Source organism: Parasteatoda tepidariorum, chromosome 1, assembly GCF_982258835.1.
Source record: "Parasteatoda tepidariorum strain Cologne lab strain chromosome 1, Ptep-v5.0, whole genome shotgun sequence".
NCBI classification, from domain to species: Eukaryota; Metazoa; Arthropoda; class Arachnida; order Araneae; family Theridiidae; genus Parasteatoda; species Parasteatoda tepidariorum.
Genome location: NC_141755.1, coordinates 85,554,677 through 85,578,259, shown reverse-complemented (window position 1 = coordinate 85,578,259; position 23,583 = coordinate 85,554,677). Strand labels below are relative to the sequence as shown.

The 23,583-nt window shown below is 28.4% G+C and overlaps 1 protein-coding gene across 1 annotated transcript; it reads right to left on the bottom strand.

Moving 5' to 3' along the window:
• Nucleotides 1–1,267: 1,267 nt before the first annotated feature.
• Nucleotides 1,268–21,278, bottom strand: LOC107450054 (uncharacterized). Its single transcript, XM_016065757.4, has 5 exons — nt 21,154–21,278; nt 14,428–14,555; nt 11,471–11,673; nt 9,180–9,296; nt 1,268–1,733 (listed from the first exon to the last, which is right to left on the bottom strand). The coding sequence occupies exons 1-5, from the start codon at nt 21,204–21,206 to the stop codon at nt 1,623–1,625; spliced, it is 612 nt and encodes a 203-aa protein (XP_015921243.1). The 5' UTR covers nt 21,207–21,278; the 3' UTR covers nt 1,268–1,622.
• Between the last annotated feature and the right edge of the window lie 2,305 nt (nt 21,279–23,583).

The window sequence follows — 23,583 nt, the reverse complement described above, 5'->3', positions numbered from 1 at the left end:
TTATTTTTTTATTATTTAATTTAATAATGATCGAAAACATTTTGAAATAAACGACATAAACAAAACAAATCTTCAGAAAAAGAACATGTATTGTGTACGATTTCATAGCTTAGAATATTATCAGTATTAATCAATTAGCATAATAAGGTCTACTCTTCAAAATTGTAATTTAGATCAAGAAACTTCGATCTTAAGTTTCTTTAGTTTCATTTTTTTTTCTTTTTCCGTGCTGTAGCCAGTACCAGGGCCCTATTTTCGCATGGGTGGTAAATGACCAGGATCCCACATGATAACATAAAGACCCTCAAATGCATTAATTAAATTTTACTTATTATAAGAAGATTATCAATATTTTACCGAATCTTTTTGGGTCAAAATATATTTATTAAAATTTAAGTATGTCAGTGGAATAGGAGAAGTTCATAAAAATCTTCAAAATAATTACATTCTTTATTAAAATTGTTATTTACATAAATATATATATATTATAAAAATATTTTCACAACATATATTCAAATATACATGCATGGTGTAAGGAATGACAATGTATGGAACATTTCTTTTATTTACATAAAACAGCAGACATGATTAAAAAAAAACATACAGCTAACGAACTTCAAATATAAATTTCACAGAAGTTTTGATTAAAAGACTTCTTAACTTTCACTATTTACAATTTTACTTTCAAATAAAATCTTGGCATTAAGAAATAACAGTAATTTTTATATTTCTAATTAAACTATTTATATTGTTATAGTTGCGTATATATTGCATTAATTAATATAAATATAAACATTATACTAGTTTAAGTATGATAACGGAGTTATCTTGCAAAAATTTATAAGTCAACTTGGAAGCTTTGTATGTAAATTTACTTATTCATAACCCTCTATACATAATTAAATATAAAATAATTTAAAGTATGATAATCATCCAACTATTGGCAAATGATACAAGGAAGAATAATTTTAGTATATTCTGTGACGTGTTAAAAGTTTTTGTATGGTGAACTTCTACAGCTTTTTCCAGGTAACACTAATGACTAATGTATAGATTTTAACATTAATATATGTGAGCGCTATACGTACTTTAACGCTTATATGCATAGCTTTTGCTGCAATTTTCTAAAAAGAATATATATTTAGGGTGGTTATTAAAAAACATCCTGTCTAAATATATACTCTATTTCCTAAAAGGGGTGTTACTTTCTTGAAAAGTAATGCAATTCTATGATTGCTAAGATAACGAAAATTTTATTTTATATCACTTTTATTTTGTTTTATATTATTTGCTAATGAATGAAATCTTAATAAAAAACTTTGAAAAATAAATGCTTTCAAGAAAGATTACATTATATTATGTCGATTGTTACTTGTTAATTGATCACAATTTCTCCTCTTTTACTTGCACTCATTTCTAAAATTATAACTGTTCAAAATAATTGGTACTTTAGAATGAAGACATCTATTCTGCACACTGTTAATCTCAAAGTTTTTAGCAAACCTGACAGAATAATAACTGAAAAGTTATTATTTCTTTACATTGAAATTTAAAAACAGAGGACGGAAGCACTATTGGGTCTTATAAGTTGCTGATGAGCAAGAATACGAGTTTCCGACAATCTACATCATCCATGAATTTAGAGATTGTTGGAGCATTGGTGGTGAAATAGGTTCTTTGGATGAGTTGTTTTCTTCCACGCCAGCGTAGAGTCGTGATCTCATGGGCCATTTCTGAAAGCAATCACACATTTATATGCTTAATCTATCTATTTTTACGACTAGTTTTTAAACAATTTTATTTTATAACACTTGTTCTCGTTGATAAATATTTCGTCGTAGAACTTTTAAAATTTGAAGATGGTCCAAACTCGTGTTTAAAAAAATTACGCGCTTTAAATACGTATTTGAAAATAAAGTGGCGCAGTTCAAAATTATGCGTCTGAGAAAAATGTGACAGGTATTTAAGAAAATGGACGTAGAAAATGGACTTGGATCCAAATGAATTCTTAATGCATTTTATATGTTTTAGTTATTCAACATACTTTAAAAATCCACATTTGTTTTTTAGGGTTACCATGCATCTTCCACATTCATAACAGTGGTAGTAAATTTATTTTACTATGATATATCAGGAATTTCTTTTTGTAAGACACCCTATAACGTTTACTAAATACAATACTAATACAATATATTTATATAAAGAAATATTAATACATTTTCCGCTAAAAAATAATGCATACTGGTTATCACAAACTACCTAAAATATCTAAGTTTGTACACATAAAGTTGACGCTCGATTTAACGACCGATGTAGCTTAAACGAAAACCGACGTTATAACTGGGCTCACTTGTGGCGGTTTGTCTCATGAATGCACAAAATTATAGCAAATATTTTAATATAACTCATAAATACGGGACTTATTTTTACAAAAACATTGTAAAAATAAGTTCATTTCCATAAACGTAAGTCCATAAACATTGTCCATTTCTTTCAAAAGTTTCAATTTGTGTTTTCTAAGCATTATGACGTTACGCGGGTTGCAAGCAACCATTTTAGTTAAATAACATTCGTCTCTAGAGCAGCGGTTCCCAATGGAACCCTAAATGGTTGACCTTATTTCGGCGGAACCCCGTGACTAAACAAATAAATCCATTAGCTATTGTGAATACATAAATCGAAGATCGACTATTAATTATTTTTAAAATATTTAATGAATGAAATCGTATTAATTATTTTGAAAATATTTAATGAATGAAAGTATATTAAATATTTTGAAAATATTTAATGAATGAAATTGTATTAATTATTTCGAAAATATATAATGAATGAAATTATATTAATAATTTTAAGAGTATTTTATGAAAGAAATTGTATTAATTATTTTGAAAATATTTAATGAATGAAATTGTATTAATTATATTGAAAATATTTAATGAATGAAATTGTATTAATTATTTTGAAAATATTTAATGAATGAAATTGTATTAATTATTTTGAAAATATTTAATGAATGAAATTGTATTAATTATTTTGAAAATATATAATGAATGAAATTATATTAATAATTTTAAAAGTATTTTATGAATAAAATTGTATTAATTATTTTGAAAATATATAATGAATGAAATTATATTAATAATTTTAAAAGTATTTTATGAATGAAATTGTATTAATTATTTTGAAAATATTTAATGAATGAAATTGCATTAATTATTTTGAAAATATTTAAGGAATGAAATTCTTTAAAATGTTTTAAAAGTATTTAATGAATGAAATTGTATTAACTATTTTGAAAATATTTAATGAATGCATAAAATATGATATTCTTTCATTGTAACTTTCCATCAATACTAGTCTACAAGTTGGGTTTACTGATAATGGTCTATAGAGATTCATCTAGTCTAGTTCATAATTTGGTTTTAGTGCACGCATACACTGAAAATGAATTAGCTGATAAATGGTTTTCGTTGAAATAAAAACCGAAATTAGCAAAAATAGTTGTCGAAAATGGTTATCAGCAAAATATTCTTTTTTGTTGATATTTTTATTTAATTTGAGGTACTGTTGCAATTTCTCATGAATGCATTCATTATTCATTCAATGTATTTGTTAAAAGATTTGATTTTCTTTCTTCACAAGCATTTTACTTAAGTAATTTTATAAAAATAATGGAAATATTAAATAAACTAGGAGGCTTCGCCCCCTGCTCGCTGGCGCTCTCCAACCCCCGGAACTGCTTTCGCAGTTCATTTCGGATTGCTTCGCAATCCAATGCTCGCTTTGCTCGCTTGGGTACGTTCTTAACGTCTAGCTTTTGTATACTTTTTTGAACACTGAAGTTCCGAAAACTTTTCACTGTAGAAAATTCTAAACCTGTACATTTCAATATTAATTTGAAATCGCAAGCAGTTCACATATTTTACTTAATCACACTATTCTAAATTTCAGTTGTTGAGAAAAGTAACTGTTGTAAGTTTTGTTTTAAAGTCTTTCCCACCAGAGGGCTAAGCCATGTGTTGTAAAACAATATGAAATAGTAGTCTGCCACTGAACGCCGAATGTAAAGCATCGGCTTTGATGAAGATAATTTTGTATTTTTAATTCTCAGAAGGGCGCCACCCTAGTAATATGGAATTTGTAAAATTAATGTATATATTTTTGATTGTTGATGAAGCCCATCATTTTGTGTTTTCATCTGTGTTCAGAAGCAGAACAACTATAAGTTTTTTTATTTTATCACAAAAATATAAAATATATAAAAAACAAAGAAAGGAGTAAGAAAATGAGTATAGTCATAGAAAAAGTTAAAATTATAATACAGTATTTGTCAGTTAAAATAAAACGTTTTGTTTAAGTCATTGCTAACAATTCAAATTTCTCCGAGGCAATTCTAAAGTATAAATTAAGGTAGTATTGTTAAATTGAAACACAATATTTTTAGCTTTGATGTCAACAATACAATTCAATTTTTCACAAAAACGGTTGTTTCCATTGTTAAATTCAATGTCAACAATTCAAATTTTTCTGAGGCAACTCTTAACCTCTAAATATTTTTTTTTTATGTACACATTTCTTAATGTCAGTATTCAACCACAAAACAACTTAAAGTCCTCAAATTTAGCATGAAGTTGTAAAATGTATTGAAAGAGGGTCATAGCAATAATGAAAGTAGAAGTAAAGTTAGTACTGTAAAATTAAAACAATATTTTTAATCAATGAGCCAAGTTCTTCAAGAAGCAGTTGTAGAAGTAGGTTGTTTATTTAAAACTGTTTATAGTATTTCTTTAAAAACTCAATTGTTATTTTGGGCATTTGGCAATACAACACTTATAGAATTGAAGGATTTGTTACGTCAAGCGTTAAGGTATCATAATTTTGATCTAGTTGAGCTTCTATGTCATTTTGATTTATGTTGATAAGTTAACTTTCAAAAAATTCTATGGCTGGCAACAGCATTTTTATTTTTTAAATTGTCTATTTTTATTTCTTTAAAAATTCGTTATTTTTTTAGTGAAATGTTTTTTAACCTAACAGAATTGTTTGCCGACTGATATATGAAGAAAATAAAGTAAATATTTAAGTGTTGTGAAAAGAATCTTATTTAGTTGTACAAAGTACTTCAGCCTAAATTTGGGAGTCACGTAAGAGAATTGTCTATATTAGATCAGAAACACATCATTAAAATGCAGAATGCTTTGGTGTTTTCAAAACGTAAACAAAACAAAGCAAATGTTGCCACCGGCGAAAAAGAAATACAGCCAAAATTTGGGAGCCACGTAAGAGAATTATATATAATAGATAAGGGTTAATTAATTAGATATCAATTTAATAATACGTTTTGAAGAACGTTGATTAAAAATGTCCAAACTCTCGGAACTCTTAAGAGCATTCCACGGAACCCTAAGATTCCGAGGAATACCATTTGGGAACAGCTGGTCTAGAGAACTGCTAAGTCTAAGCAACAATTAAATCGCGTGGAATGAGAAAACATCACATTTTAACCCAAAATGAAACACCTCTATTACAACACAAAAGAAGTGAGTACATTTTTGATAAAATAAAAACATGATTAATGAATTTATTGAACCTTTAGTAGGGAAATTTACAAAGTACATGAATGCATACAGAAAACTCCGGTTTTCAAACGAGGAGGATGCAATGTGCACTTTTAGTTCCCAATAAAGAAAAAAATTTTAAATAATTTTTTACGACCAAAAAAAATATATATGTACTAAGCAAAAATTTTGTTCGTTATATTGGGAAGACCTGTTCAGTTCGGATGCTTTAATGAGAGTTAAAACAACATGGCGACTATAGAATAACAAAGGATACTTTGCGTATCGGTCATTATAATGAAAGGATAGCAATAATGGTAGTTTTACTAAATGGTGTAGATTGTATATGAATATTTCGGCGAAATTTTTCATAATTTGTAAGTCCTGGGAACCGTGCTTTTAGATTATTTTACGGGGTAATATTTTCATAAAATCCGTGGTTGTTGTTGTTTCTAATGTAACTTGCCGCACGGGCAAGCCTGCTTGGGGAAACCGAGCAAATTTAAGGCTGAGTGTGCGCTTCTTGTTTTCTTCAGTGGCGCCATCCTATGTCCAAGAATTCGTCTTCAGCCACACACACGTCACAGTCCGTTTTATAGGGCGGACCCATTCATACATCCATTCATTCATCCACAGATCGTAATTTTGAACTGAATCAGAAAACGGTCGATCTCCAATTCAGTACCCCCAGAGGTATTGATTTGTTATGGGAACATGGAGGACTTTGAGACTCGACAGATTTAGCGTGCATTTACTACACAGGGAGTCTTCGGCCGGCGGGGTTCGAACCCAAGAACTCTCGGACATGGGCCCAGCGCCCTACCGACTAGGCTATCCCGGCCCTAAATGCGAGGTAGAGGAGTCAATTTAATTAATTTTTGAATTGCAGATATTTCTATTTCTTAACTTCACGAGGCTTTACAACAACATTTTGGAAAAATAAAGGTATTAAAAAGTAACCAATAACTTTTGTTTTCTAAGTTAGTGAGGTCATCTTGAAAAGTTACATTTGTAATGTAATACAATTAGTCATTTTTCAACCCTGCAGTTCGAGGGACTCGCTCAATAACGATTATTATTAACGTTTTTTTTAAAAAAGTAAGTAGAATTCTAAAGTGATTTGGCTCGGGGTTAAGAATTCAGGTTCTTAACAATTAAAAACACCTTATTAGTGAGTCCATAAAAAAATACGTTTTGCATGAGCTATGTCTAAATGTTTAAACAGGTATTTCAAGTAATGTCCATTATTTTAAACGTGCATTTTGAGCTAGATTTGTCTTAAAAACATACATTTCACAACTTCATCTTCTTTATAAATACACATTTTAAGCCATTTCTATTTTTTTTGCGCTGGTCAATTATTTTAAACACGCGTTTTGAACTACATTATGCAGGCATTTCAAACTATTCCCATTTTCTTTAGCATTCATTTTGAGTTAGGTCCAAAATAACATGTAGACCGAAGATTTATTGAGAATATACTCAATAGTATGTGAAAACATCTAGTGGACCAATGAGTTTTACTGAGTTATCATCATCATTGACTTGACAACCCCGTGTGGACCTTCTTTAGGACATTCTCTATGTCGTACTCCTTGAACATTTATTATGATAGTATATCTAGTGGACCAATGAGTTTTACTGAGTTATCATCATCATTGACTTGACAGCCCTGTGTGAATCTTCTTTAGGACATTCTCCATGTCGTTCTCCTTAAACATTTATTATGATGATAGTATGAACACTCATAGCTTTTTGTATACTCATGACTTAATTAACTCCGAATGACAGTAGAATTTTAAGTTAAATAAAAAATTAAGAGTATAAATTTTTTTACGTCTTTTCTTTAAAATGGCGCCTTAAAATTTTTGAATTTATATACTTATCAGAGGGAACCACAGTAAAATAAATAAATAAGTAAGTAAAAAAGATATTTAAATGCTATTGACATATTTAAAGCTAAATTGATATTCCAATAGTTAAAAACCGAACAATAAAGGTGCATCCTGAAGAAGCAAACAAAAGACTGCCAGGAAAAATAAATCTGAGAAAGTTCCTTTTTACAGTTACTGTTGAAAAGAGCTCAAGTTTTTAGGGAATTCTAAAAAGAATGTCATTTTTTTTTTAATATTCGTATTAGCAAACAAACTTTAAAACTTCTCCTTTTAATCAATATTCTTCTCATGAATAACTATTTGCCATCAGGATTATTTGGTTTTTGAGCAGTTATTTTCGATATCATTCAAATTTTTCAATTTTTTTTGTCAAATAAAAAATGCTGTATAGAAACGAAAATCTGATGATGATGCAATGTCAGGTAAGTATGATGGATGGAGTAGCATCTCCCACACTGAATCATTAATTTTTTAAGGCCTGGTATCCCGAATTGATATGAGTTAGAGAGATTAAAAGAATCGGATCTGATTTCCGAAATAAAAAAACATCTTTGACATACGTACTATGTATTCTTGGTATCAACTTTTGTAACATTTGGAAACTTTAACAACATACAATACCGGATATTTTTCTTTCAATATTCATCTCATCATAAATTGCCAAATAGCAACAACAACAATAATAATAGTACTACTACTACTAATAATAATAAAAATCATATATTACTATATTTTAAGTAATAATAATAGTAATAATAGTACTACTACTGCTACTACTACTACTAATAATAATAATGAAAATCATATATTATATATTATGTAATAATAATAATAATAATAGTACTACTACTGCTATTACTAATACTAATAATAAAAACTATTTACTATTACTATTATAATTATTATGGGTAAACAAGGAACTTAAACATTATTGATACGACTTTGAAATTCACAATGAGTTGTTAAAAGTTAAAAAAAATACTGACATGTGTCATATTGCATCACTTGAGCAGCGATGGCTCAGGGGATAGAGTGTTCGCCTTGCAATGGGAGAACCGGTTCGAATCCCAGTCGATACGAATTCCGCATCCGGCTTGCACCGACCACAGTGCTGAGGTGAAATATCCTCAGTGGTAGACGGATCATGGGTTTGAGTCCCCTTGCCGTCAGGCTAACCGTGGGAAGTACTCGTGGTCTTCCTCTCCATGTAACGCAAATGCGGGTTAGCTCCATCAAAAAGTCCTCCACGAATGCAAAATTTCTCCCATTACTCGATCCAGTAGTTTCCTTGTCTTCTGGCTTTACCGTATTGTTTGGCGTAGCAAGTCCTCATCTGGATCTTGCGCCACTAAATCCTACATTCAATCAATCAATCAACCTTGTCTTCTGGATTGGGTTCAAAATTACAAGGCAACAGAGTTGAACATTAATTGTCGTAAACCCATAAAATAGGGTCGGCTGTTCAACGACGGTTATAAAAAAAATTAACCACAATAATAATAATATAGTACTACTACTACTACTACTAATAATAATAATAATAAAAATCATATATTATTATATATTATGTAATAATAATGATAATTGTACTACTTTGAAATTCACAATGAGCTGTTAAAAGTTTAAAAAAATACTAACATGTGTCATATTGCATCACTTTCCGGGGCCTCTAATACAGATTCAGTATTCATTAATTTTTATCACAAAAAGATAAAATGATTCTTACTCGAATTGGATGAAAGTAACTTTTCGCCCACCTAGGACTTATTGCTTCGTTTTCAGGTAATTGCGCATAAGAGTCATCTGGTACATCAAAATCTATATTTGGCATCATTATCGATTCCTAGGAAATAGAAAAAACTTAAATAAGTTGTTCCTAGTTGTGCCGTTTACTTATTTATATTTTTTTACAGGTAAAAATCAACTCTATGGTAAAGATATGCCCAAGGTAAAAGGATGGTTTTAGAACTCAATCATCATATTACTCTTATGATGGTTTAAAGTTTTATTAAAAATTTGATCTTAAAACATGTTGTTAGAAAAACAGCATTTTCGTTAAAAATACGCGTGTCTAGAAAAATAGAACTTTTTAAACATTAATTCTTGTTTCTTTCTCTTTCTTTTTCTGTAATCTTAGTTTTTAGATCCAAATTTCACCAAGAACAGTAAATGTTTTTACTAACAGAACAGTGTACAGTGCTCAAAATAAAAAACGGATCACCCTGAATAACTCTTGATCTACGATCGGATCTTCACGATCTAGGACTTAATGCTTAGAGAGGGCGACATCGAATACGCTAATTAATTAGTGCAGACAAAATTTTAAGTTACGAAATCAGACACAAATACGCACTTTCTCTGAAAAAACATACCTTTTTTTCAACAAATTCAATCTGAGAAATATGGCTCCAATAGTTGGGTCAGAAGAACAGTTCAAAGTTTGAACACCTTAATGTTAACTTTACTTTTTGCGTATTTCACCATATCTCGCGAACTTCTTAAGTGAATAGAAAAATTGTTGTATACAATTGTAAAATTCATTTATTTAAAGATTCGATGCAAAATGTAACTTATAGTAAATATTTGTGGTTTTTTATTATTTCGTTTAATATTAGTCGAAAAAGAAATGAATTGTATAAGGTATACAATTTTTCTTATAATTTTAAAGAATGTAATTTTAAAAGACATAATGCAAAATTTGAGCAAAATCGGTCGAATAGTTCCCGAGAAATCGAATTTTTTTTAAAAAAAAAAAAAAAGGACGCTTTCAAAATTCAGCATTTTGCATTAAATTATCTTTGGATAAACGAATTTTACAATTGTGTGCAAAAATTTTTCAATTCGCTTAAAAAGTTTTTCGAAATATGCTGAAATATTCAAAAAGTAAAATTAATAATAAAGAGCCCAAACTCTGAACCGTTTTCCTTACCAAGCTATTGGGACCATATTTCTGCTGCTACCCCCTATATTTTGAGGGTCAAAAAGGAGCCTTGGAGCATTATCTCCTAGAAGAGAGAAGGCCTCAGCATGTATCAATTCAGTAGTCCGACCTAACGAACGTATACTGCCCAGTGGACGAAAAATAACAACGATGTCACTACGCTCGGGCTACTGAGCTGAGTAGTGGGGGAAAATTCGAAATATGCCATTACGTTTGGATTACTAAAAGATCAAAATTTTGGTGTTGTTGTTGTCGCTTATCCTCATACATCTGACATTAGTCAGATCAACTCTAAAAAATTGTTGACAGCCAGAAAGTCGATGACAAAAAGGCGATCGGAAGTTAAGTCCGCCCTGGATAGTCCGACACAATCAAGTATGTGTTTCGGCGAGGCTGGATGGACACAGCATTTTTTACAAGTCAGATAAATTTTTGTACCATGTTCGAATGTTAGACATTTTAGGTTACCAGTTGAGAATCTGGCCAAGGCAGTCTGGGAGCTTCTATCAAAATTCTTGCTTATGGTAACCCTTTCAGAGGCCTTCTCTCTTCTAAGAGGTATTGTTTGGTGTGCTTGTCGAAAGGGAATCGTGAGTTACACTTGCCCTTCTTATAACGTTAGAGGCATGTTCTAAAAGCTAAAGTCTGAGGATCTGGTTGTCCAATCCAACCAATGAATCTCTTCCCTTTCTATCAAAACCGTAAAACAGCTGAGATCTAATTCAACTACTTGTTGTCTTCCATTTAAATGAAATCAAGACCATCTGAAGAGACAAATGATAAGGCTCCAAGCCGTCATCTTTATACTTTTTACCAGTCCCAGTGCCTTTTTTAAAGACATAGGGTCGATTTTTTAGTGATTCTTTCATACCCTCGAATCCTTACATTGTTTATTCAGAGAAAGTACTTTTTGTGTGACAATTAAATTAATTTTAATTTTATTCGTAATTTTAATTATCGTTCTTAAATGTATTTGAGATCTACTCATTAAACTTCTGATTGTTTTTCAGTTCGTCAATCGATTGCTAAATCAAAAGTAATTTACTGTGTTTGGCGTGCTGTACTTGTTGTCTTACCTGTGGCATCTCATTCTCGTTGAGTATCCGACTGAGGTGAGATATGTAAGTTGTGGCCAGAATGAGGACGTCCAGCTTGGATAGTTTTGTGTTGGGTGGTACAGAAGGGAGGCATTGTTGAAGTGTATGGAAAGCATTTCTCAAACTTTTGACTCGGTACCGCTCTCTCGCCGCATTCCTGGACATCCCATTGGAATTCTTACCTAAAGAGATCACATACAGAAACGTACTGAATGTTTTTAAATAGTTCTTAAAAGCATCACAATACTGATATTGGTGATTAAAGATTTAAGCGGATCCATGACACATTTTGAAAAGAAATTAAATTTTTTTTTTAAGTGTAAATAATGTTTTGATAAACGTTTGAAGGAAATAATACTTGTAGCTCATATGTTGTTGAAAAAAATTAAGATTTAAAATAAATAGTGCTTTTTTTTCTTCATTTGTTTTGAATGAAGATATTCATACTTTAGTTCATTATTTGCTGAGGCATTAAAAAAATTGAATAATGTGTTGTTATTATTTTTTAAATTTTTATTTCTCACTAACCTTCTTCGCTCAAATTTTGAATTTAGTCATCCGTATAGATATAGTATAAGCTAATGTGAAAAGTTTTATACATTACTTCTCAAAGTTTTTTTTATAGCTTTATTAAGGAATAAAAAATGATAAATATTTATAAAAACTATTTTTGAGTAAAATTATGCTTGAAAGTATAATATTAACAATTGTGATCTAGCACTTTTTGATTCATTTATTCAGTTCCAAAAAATATACTAAAAATGAAAAAAAAGAATTAAGATTGACAATAAGGAATCGAATTTTTGACCAAGTGTTCAAATTTTGGCTATTGAGACCATATTTTCTAGATTGAAGTAATCTTTAATATTGTGGAATTCACGGATCCAACAAGGAAAAAAATCGTGTGTTTGTTCAGAGAAAGTATGTTTTAGTGTCTGATTAAATAACAAAAATAGTTATAGCGAAAATTTATATAACATTAAAGCAATAAATACAACTGATTCTTTTTGTTCAAATATTAATCTATCTCTCTTTTATTTCGTTAAATAATAAGTAATACTTAATAATCTAAACATGTGGTAAAAATATTAGTTGTTTTCAAACTATGTGCCTACCCATTTATTTCCTTTTTTTAATGAACATATAAATAAAATAAATAAGAAGTAAAATAAAATGAAATAAAATAAAAAAAATATTTGGATTTTGCTTCAACTGATATAGGCAAATTTAATCATGGCATAATTATTATCTCAACATACTATCAATTTAACTTCAGACATAAATAAATGTAGAGTTTTTTACTTTAAGATCTATTTAATTGATAAATAAAAGCTTAAAGATCTTTCTATATCATACAAATACGTAAAATCGATTACGTTATTTAGATTTACCATATTTATTTACTTCATTAAAAAAAATCAGTATAGAAATTACATTTGTAAAGCTCGTGTTACAATAAAAATTTATCATTACTCATGATTTATTTGAGATGAACATTTTTTTTTCTAAAGGCAACGTTTTCATTTTTCTTCCAATTTATATGCGTAGTAACTGCTGACATAATATCTCAAGTGCAGTGTAATTCGAAACTTGTCCAGCTTAACCTTTTCAACGATCGCTCATGCAGGCAAAGCACCAATTCATCAACACGACAACGCTATCGCCGCAGTTTTTTTTTCCCTTATAAATCTCGAAAGGAATGAAGACAAAAGGCGTAAAAAATATTCAAGTTTAACATGTATCCTAAAGTTTTGGACTGTTATTTTAAAAAATTGGATTCCATTATAATTGTTCGTTGAATAATAATTTATGCTGCGGATTTGGATGAATGTAAAAATCATGATTTTTTTTTTGGGGGGGGGGGGGATATGAAAATAATTGTACTTTTTTCAGAGCACGTGAAAGTTCTGATATGTTTTAAATTTCATGATGCGGTTTTCGATATATATAAAAATTATTAAAAATATAAAACTATTAAAACTTATAAAATTATGATACATTTTTCAGAGCATATTAAAACAGTAAGGCATTTTTGAGAACATATAAAAACTAGAATTGTTTTTAGAAGATTGAAAAACTCATATGCATCAACACAACAATACTATCGCTGCGTATTTTGTTTATTACTTACGTATTATTGTAATTATGAAACTATAAAAACTTATAAAATTATGATACATTTTTCAGAGCATATTAAAACAATGATGCATTCTTGAGAACGTATAAAAACTATGATTTTCTTAGAAGATTGCAAAACTCATATGCATCAACACAACAATTCTATCGCCGCCGTATTTTGTTTATTACTTACGTATAATTGGAAGCAGCTTTATTGTAAGGAATGAGGGTATAATTCGAAAAAATTTTGTTGCATATAAAAATTTCGATGCTTTTTTGGATGCATATAAAAAATTATGATACGTTTTTTAGATCATATTAAAATAATGGCGCATTTTTGAGAGCATATAAAAATTAGGAATTGTGTTATGAAGATTTAAAGTAGTTATTAAAACATCAAATGAGAAATGAAATGGAAATACAAAAAATATGGTACATAACATATGGAAATAATTATATGCTTCTCAAAGAATGTAAAATGTATGATACGTTATTGAGAACATACAAAAATTATGATACGTTTTTTAGATCATATTAAAATAATGATACATTTTTAAGAGCATATAAAAATTAGGAATTGTTTTTTTTTGGAGAATTAGAAATAGTTATGAAACATCAAGTTAAAAATGAGATGGAAACGTAAAATTTATAATGCGTTTTGGGAACATATGAAAATTTTGATGTATTTTTCAGACCATAATAAAAGAATTATGCATTTTTGAAAGCATATTAAATTAGCAATCATTTTCAGAAGATTAAAAATACTTCTGAAATGAAAAATTTATTTCATGCTGTACTGACAGTATAATAATATTTACTTTCAAGAGGACGTGCTTTCTTCAAAACCTTAGTTGCATTTCTGGTTTGATACATGCAATATTGGTTCATTGATGAGGATACATCATTGGCCAGAGTGGGTGGAACCATTGCAAAAGGGGTCAGGAATCTATAAAAAAGTAATGAGTGAAAAATTACCCTGAAGAACACTTGTTTACGTTTTGATTTTAATGTTAGCTGCCACAGAGTACAACATTATTCGGAGTCTGTGTGCAATTTGTTAAATGTTTTTAATACAGATTAATTTTGATTTAAGAAAAAAGAAGAAGAAAAAAAAGCGTAATCTGCTATATCTAAAAATATCTAAAAAAACATGTACAGTTATTTGTATACACAGTGTCCAGTAAAGATCCCACTTAATATTACATTTTAGAATCCTTATCAAAAATGGAAACAAAACGAAGTATTCATATTGGTGGAAAGCGTAGCAAATTAATGTTTAAAAGAGGAAAAAACTGAAATGCTAAATGAAACACTGACTAATCACAGTACAGGAAGGCATATGCATTGAAAAAGAAGACAGGTTTGATTACAGGAGGAGAAAGCAGAGAGTATTTTTTTTCTAATGCCCACCTGGAGAGTGACTTACGTCTTATAGGCATCTGAAGGGCAGATTTGTTGGCCTATCTTTCAGAGGCACCATATTAGGTGGGCCAACGCTGCTCACACAGTAAGGACATATAGTGCAGAGAAGGAAAGAACATCCATGCCTTGCCCGGGAATCGAACCCAGAACCTTTCTGATGCAAAGGCAGTTCCCTAACCCCTACACAGGCCGGTCGGCAAGCAGAGAGCAGCTGAAAGACGAGTGAACTTCCAATGAAACTTATTTTGATGTAATTACAAAATCCTCCGATTTTCTTACATCCTATTTTTTTATTTGCCAAATTTAAATAGCTTTTTTTCCTCGTTTAAATATTAATTTGTGACTTTCCATATATATACATTTTTAGATCCCATTTCCGATAAGGAATTCTAAAAATACATATTAAGGAAAGTCTTTACAAAGCACCTTGTAGATATAGCTAGACTACTCAAATCAAAAAAATCTTAAATGTGCACTCAATTTTCTAATTTCTTTTTATTTCAAATTTAGAGATAAGTTTGAAATATTAGCAATTTTTTTTATTGATGTGATCTATACCTATATCAACAAATTGTCAAAATTACGTTTTAGATAAGTCAAAACTAAAATTTACGAAACAAAAAGTTCCAGAAAGGTTTTCAGTTATTTTCAAAACGTAGAAATATATAGTTTTTTCTTAACCACTTTACTGATACGTCTCAGAAATATACTTAAAATATTTCGTTATTATATCCAATATTATACTTTTGAAAGATTGTATTTCAGAAACATTTCGGAGACACTTGATTTTAAATTAATATTAATAATAAAAATATGTGTAAGTAATAGATTTGGGCAAAGGAAAATTTGGTGTTGCTATTGAAATGTAAACTGGTTTTTCTGTTACATAATGAGAAATGCTTCTTTTACACATCGAGAAGTATATTAAATTGATAGGCGCATTTTTGATACAAAACACTGTGAGAAAAAATTGAATGCATTTTTTTAACACTGAGAAACGAGTATGGTACACTGAGGAAACGGAATGCATTTTTTCTACATTGAGAAAGTATGGTAAAAAATTGCAAAATATGGTAAAATTTACAATATTTCTGGCTTTATGGGAACACTAAAAAGCTCTTTAATTTTTTCCGAAGCGCTTTGGTAATGATTTTGGTAAAATTAACAACAAAATATAGTTTTATAACATGAGATAAAATTTAGTAAATTTGGGTAATTTTATCATGATTAGAGCATTGCTTAAAAACCATTTATTCGGTTAAATTAATTTTCCGATTTTGCATTTTTTATTTAATGTGGAGTAAAAAGAACTAATTTCGAAAAACTAATTTTTCAGTAAACCGTTACTGCATAAATGGTTTAAATACCGTATATTTGGCCAGAATCATGTTGTTTTTTCGTTTTCAAAAATGCCATTACTATACAGCTGTACGGTAATTTTACCAGAATTTTTTTTTCCGTGTACGTATTTGAAAGCCCCTCCTATCTGAAAGAAGCACTGTCATTAACTATTTATTTAAAGAATTTTTCAAAAAGAGTAAAAAATGAATTATTTCATAATTCTTTTCCTACTCTGCTTATAAGTTGTTATCCATCGCCTATTAAGAAACTAAGTACCAATTGAGGCATTTCTCTATTGTAGCTATCTTGATATATAGTTGAAATTAATTTTTAGGAAAAATATGGGAAGTTTGACCCATTTTTAACAAAAATATTCATATACATTTTTTCAACATGACGAAATTTTCAAGTTGACATTATTTGATTCCTTTTAATGTTGTCTGTCATTTATTTTTTACTTAAAAACTATCCTCCTTATTTATGATATAAAAACATGCCAGTGCAAGATACTACTAGCACGGTCTGGCTCGGTAGTTATTAAAACGGCGACGTTCAATTTTTGTTTATTTGTTCGTACCACTTTGTTTGTTTGTTTGTTCGTACCACTCTACTTTTCTAAAATACTTCAACAAAATAATTTTTTTTAATTGTCGAAAAATTTAAATTTTAGCATGAAAATTTGTGAATTCTGAATTTTAGCTGTAAAAAGAATTGATGCACATAAAAAACTATTGAATAAAGATTAAAATCAATTAATGGTCCTCACTAATCAACTAATGGCAAAATTAATGGTCCTCACAAATCGACTATTCGATCCGATCACTACTCTTTCCGTCAAAAAATGCACCACATTTGTATTTTATTATTATTTTTCAATAAACGCGGAATTGTAATGAGTATTTCATAATATAGTGTAAATCATTTTATCTATGGCTCTTTCTTAAAATTTTTCTTATTTTTGAAATGGACTTAATATATTTCGTGAAATTTATGAAAAAAATGTCTTGCATTACTAATCGTACGATTTTCGTAATCGTTTATAATTTTTAATTTTTGGGAAAAAAATGGCCACAGTGGGTAATGCTAGAAATGCTACAACTGACACTGGCCAGCAACAAAATTTTCTAATTTTACCTATGCCAGTAGATTTAGAAAATATAATGCTATGTAAACTGGTTCGCATTGTATGAAATTTAAACTATTATATTAGTTAAAAAAGCTTCAAAATTTAAGCAAAAGCAAATAAAATAATACAATGTTAACGAAATTCACTAAATTTGTACGAACTTTTTTATTTTATAAAATTAAAACAAAATCCAATGTTTGTCACGTATCCTAGCTTTACGTTTAAAACATTTATAACAGTAAACCAATTCTAATCAATGTTAAAATTCCATATTGCAAATAAGTAAATATATAAATAAATAAAAATAAAATAAATAAATAAATAAACAGAAATAAAATAAATTAATAATAATAATTAAGAAGACTTTTTTTTACTTCCTATATTATACTTGTGGCACTGTGAACTTCCATTAATCTCGACATTTACCTGCTAATATGGAATAAAAAGAAACAAGTTCGCTATCATTATTTTATACTTGTAATTATTCCATTAGATCAAGCTGGAAATCAACATTTGCTGGTGAAAGATCGGATTAATGAAATCTAAGTGTCCACGTTTAGCAGTGAATATGGAATAAATAAAAAGTTCGCTATCTTTATTTTGCACTTATAATCTTTCCATTAGAACACGCTAGTTAGCGACATTTGTTACTGAAAGAAAGAATAAATGAAATGTAAATGTTGACATTCAGCAGTAAATATGGAATAAAAGGTTCGCTATCATTATTTTATAATTTTTACAATATTTCGGACATTCACCAGAGCAACTATGAGAATCACTGGGGACTGACGACATTCACTAATATCGGTCTTTATCTGTTTTACGGAATAACTGCATAAACCATTGCTGATTTGTGCAAGAGCCAAAGATGTCACGGCATTGAATTTCTCTTTAAAACATTTTTTAAAAATTATGTTGTTTCATAATTGTAAAATCTTAAATTTGAGTTTTAAAAAACTATTAATCATGTTTTATTTGACGTCTGATATTTTCCGTTTCTAAATTTCTTTTTTCTTTTCCTCATGTCAAATTACTTATAGTGAGACATTTACTTTCTGCTCCGATTAACTAGTACTATTAGAATTTTGATAATCTGTTCACATTTATTTAAATTTCTGTTCAATACAGTTATGGCGTATATGACTTTGCTACAAATAATAATGCATAATGAAATAATACATAAAAATAGAAAATGACAGAAAAGTTATATTGTTGAAAAAGGTTCTAAAACTGAATTTGTTTGTGAATAAAATATCCATAACTAAATTGTTGTGCGTTTCGGACCATGAGAACACCTTATTTTATCGCAAAAAGTTTTTTTTACTTAAAAAAATCTTGCACTGCTTCTTAAATGCGGAGTTAATTAAATGTAGCACTGCTTCTTAACAGTGCAGAATCAAGTAAAATGTAGCACTGCTTTGCATTTCTTTATTTTAAAGATTTCTTAAGAAAACGAAATCTATTTAGTAAATTATTTTCAAATAAGTATAATATGTGTTTAGATAATCTTACATTACAATATACAATTAAATTAAATAGTTACATGTTTGCTTCATAAAACATATTTTTCATAAAGTTTGCATGTTGTTTCATAAAGTTACATGTTGTAAATAAAATTATTTAAGAAATTATTTTCTTTATTTAAAGTTCTTTATTTAATTTATGATTAATTTTGTGGGCTAGCGTGCTCTTTAATTTAAAATAAATATATGTTTAAAAGTAATATGTGTAAAAATAATTTCTAAGAAATAGTTTCTATGATCTTTCGTAGCTTTTTTAACAGCTATCATTCATAAAATTTTAATGAAATAGATACCTAAAGCAATACATGTAAAATTAGTGTCTAAAAATATTTTCTAAGATCTTCTGTTGCATTTTTGGGTGTAAAAAATAGAATTTAAGGACCGTTAGGTATGAGATTTAGCATAAGGATATAGCGTTATGAGGATCTAGCAAAACGATAGCATTAGGATCTAGCTTTAAGCATTTGTTAGTTTTATTAAACAGTTAAAAAATCTTATAGGAGCATTATATTTTATTTATTACTTCTATTATTATTTAACAAAATATAATATTAAATATATAGTTTACTTCTATATGATGGTATTATTTTATTTAATATATCATCTAATTAATTATATTTTATTTAGTATACCAGTACTCAATACATTACACACAATCTTGTCTTAATAATGAAATAGCATTTACAAATTAAATTTTTGTGCATCAATAGCTAAATTACTAAATATTTTAATTAATAAATTACAACATAAAAGGATAAACATGCTATAATTAAAAATATTTAATGTTTCGTTGCAAATTATTTTAATCCTATTATCATCTTCCATTGCAAAGTGGTTGAAAACATCTTCTCCAGTTAAATTTATCTACTTATACGCGAGATTCTCTACTTACACCAGAGATTTTTAAGCACTTCTAACATTCCTCAGAAAGGACTTCAAAATTTTTGACAATAAAAATCGTTATTTTATGTCATTAGCAATGTATAGTCAAGAAGCAAAGTAAGTCTCTTTCGCAGAGTACATTCGGGAAAGACTTATACAAATAAATTTAATAACATTTAGCGATTTTTTTTTAAGGAATGGAATTGGATATTCATATTTTCTTTTAAGCCATGGATTCCTTAAAATATCATTTTTCAATCATATCCCTCAAATTACAGTTTTGTACTGTGATTAGAGGGATATGATTGAAAAATGATATTTTAAGGAATCCATGGCTTAGAAGAAAATATGAATATCCAATTCCATTCCTTAAAAAAAAATCGCTAAATGTTATTAAATTTATTTGTATAAGTCTTTATACAAATTACAGTAATTACAGTTTTGTACTGTGATTAAGAGATGAAACATCAGTAGTACTTTAAGTGCTCTATAAATTAAGCATAGTAACATTTAAAAATTAATTTTAAAAAAAAGTGCTCGAAATCGCACCGAAAAATTTTCCAAAGTGTCTGTTGGAGTATTTTGCATTGTTTCTCATTACTGCTTGCTCTGCCGATTGGCTGTACGAGGCTAAGTTTATCGATACTAAATTTATAGATGACTAAATTTATCGATGTAATAAATTTATCGATGCAATAAATTTATCGATGATTTTTTATTTTTTGGGTTACATTTACAATCTTAACATTGCTTGTGACAGATTAAATGACAGGGGACAAATCGAGATCTATAGATGACAAATTTTTGCTACGAGGTAAAAGGATCAATTGTATAGAATCTAAAATAAACAAACTTGTAAAAAAAAAAAAGTAAACACGTTTCAATAAATTGATCGTAAATACATTTCAATAAATATAATGCAAAACAATATTGTATGTATTTCAAAATATTAAATTTTGTATAATTTTGTAAATTGTAAATTTTGTTTAAATATGTATTTCAAAAGAAGTTTCAGTGATGAATTCATAAGTTATTGACCTCAACAATGACTTTCAAGTTATTGGTATTAAACTGCTTCATTAAATACAAAAATGTAATGATTTAATTTTAAATTAAGGAGATATTAAGAGTCAGCACACCATTTAATATAATAATTTTCTTCCATTATACATTTTCAAAAAAAAGCATAGAGTACAATAATCTATAAATTTTTTTTGAAGTTACCATTAAAATTAAAGTCAGATACTTACAAATGCTTTAGGTTGAAAATTTGTGGTGGTACTGGATAGGATACTTTGGCCATACAGAATTAAAAGCAAATGAGGGGTGTCGTTCTTCTTAAATAGTATGTTTGAAATTTATGCGGTTTATTTTAATGACAGATTGACAGGACGAAGGAGTTAACTGTAAAAACTACGAGGAAGGCGGGGCTTGTGACACGAGCGGCAGCCTTTTTTGGTTTACCGCCGGCCGCGCGGAAATTTGAATCCTTTAATATGATGTTTTCCTACTTTTTCGTTTTACTAAGAAGGATTACGAATATTTTGGAGATGGAAATATTTATTTGAAAAGATTCTTGCTTATTTTTGCAATTTTGTAAAATTGCATTAGTTCTTTGTTGATTTGTTTATATTTTAATATATATTTATTTAATTTTTCATTTTTCATTATTAATTTTTTATTTCATTTAGATTTAATTAACCTAGTTACACTGTTAGCTTTGCAAAGATTTTATATAAATAAAAGTTGGGGAATAACAATTAAAATATTTTTTACGTATATTTTATTCATTTGCTTTTTATTTATTTTCATTTCTTACTTTTCTTTTATTTATTTATTTTATAAAATAATGTTTTGCTTTTGTTAAACGATATTTCTTATAACTTAGCGTATCTATTCATGTCAAAAGATTGAATACATGTAAAATTTGAACTGCAAAAGCGAAAAAAAATATACATTTCTCAGTTATGTATTTATTTATATTTTCATTTATAATTTCAGACAATGTTATTTTTTATCTAAATAAACATGCTTTTTTTCGGTTGTATTTGAGGTTTTGACTCTCAAAATAAAAAGGGTAGCAGCAATCTGGATATTTTAGGCAGAAGAGTGGTTGAATGTTTAGATCCCTCAATTTATTTCCCTTCGGAGAATTACCCCACATCTTATGAGCTATTTGTGAAAATACAATATTGTTAGCACAAACTCGTTTATCCAGAGAAAATTCTACGCGAAAAGTAATTTTTTAAAATCTTGTGATGGTTATTTAAACAAGGACAAAAAGTTATAAATTATAAGATACACAAATTCTCACTTCATTTTTAAATATGTAATTTTAAATGACAAAATTCAAAATTGGAATGGAATCGGTCTAATATTCTTGAGAAATGTAATTTAAAAATTTAAATATTTTACGTTCTAGTTTTGTATTTTGTTATTTAATGTGACACACTTTGAAATGATGTAAAAATTTTTAAAGTTTGCAATTCAAAAAACCTTCGAGCATTATTAAAAATTTTAAGAAAATAATAAATAATTATAAAAGTTATCTTTCACTTAGATTATACTTTTTTCACTTACATCTTTAGATAAATAAGTTTTATAATTAAGTGTAAAATTATTTTTAATTTCCTTAAATTGTTCCAGAGGTACGGGGAGCTACGCAAAAAGTGGAATTAGCATTAAGGGACTCAAACTTTAACTCGCTTTCATGCCTAAACTATTATGGAATCATTTATTCAGTATTTGTCTTATCCTCCATATTTTAAGGCATAAATATCCTAACTCATCCAGAAAAAGCATGTTTATTCAGAGAAAGTGTAAATTACTGCACAATTCGAGCTGTGAATAGCGCATCTTTTCAGGTTTGATAATTATTACTGTAATTATAACTGTAAAAATTACGGTATATCAGATATTTCTCTCGGGAACATGGATTTCGGAAAAATGTATTTTACGGTGAAAAGTACCGGCACCTTGAGTGCCGGCACTTATTACCGTAATTTGATTCGGATTGTTTTTATAATAATCTTCAAACTATCTAGATAATTCGCAAATTATCTACTAGGCACACATTAAAGGGAAAATAAGACCCTTGATTGACAAACAAGCTTTAATTACCATTATGTTATTTATTTATTTCTCGTTATTGAAGAAATCAAGCTTCTACAATCAAACAATCATTTCATTAGTTGATAGAATCAATCACCATTCCCTTTCAAAGCTATAATACAAAGAATCAAACAGTTTCAAGACATTCTTACAATTAAGGAAATGATATAATGTCATTTATTTATTTTTCAATTTAGAATCAAGTCAATAATAAATACAGTCAAACAATCAACAAATTAGTTCTTAGAATAAGAGAAAGAAACTTTCGAACTTTATCTTATAAGAAACTTTCGAGCATTTCCAGAGAAACTGAGGAAAAAACTTGATTCCGCACTTTAATGGAGTAACCTAGTTGATTTGCAGATTAGCTAGGAAATGCTCATTTCAACAGCTTTTGAATTTTAGTGGTAACATATACATTGGGTAATGAATAACGTTGGATAAAAAGAGTACATCCATAATTGCTTAAACTAAGCTATCTCACTAAACAAAACTAATGTTACCACATGCATATGTTTCGCCTAAAGCTCGAAAGCCGTTAATATGAACATTACACTAGTTATTCTGTA

Bases quoted from the DNA above. Each gene is read 5' to 3' on its own strand.
- LOC107450054 (XM_016065757.4), bottom strand. From the start codon at position 21,206: ATGGCCAAAGTATCCTATCCAGTACCACCACAAATTTTCAACCTAAAG. The intron at 14,556-21,153 runs GTAAGTATCTGA...ACTTTTTTATAG, and splicing joins ATTTTCAACCTAAAGCATTT to ATTCCTGACCCCTTTTGCAA. The intron at 9,297-11,470 runs GTAAGACAACAA...TCTATTTCCTAG, and splicing joins ACGAGAATGAGATGCCACAG to GAATCGATAATGATGCCAAA.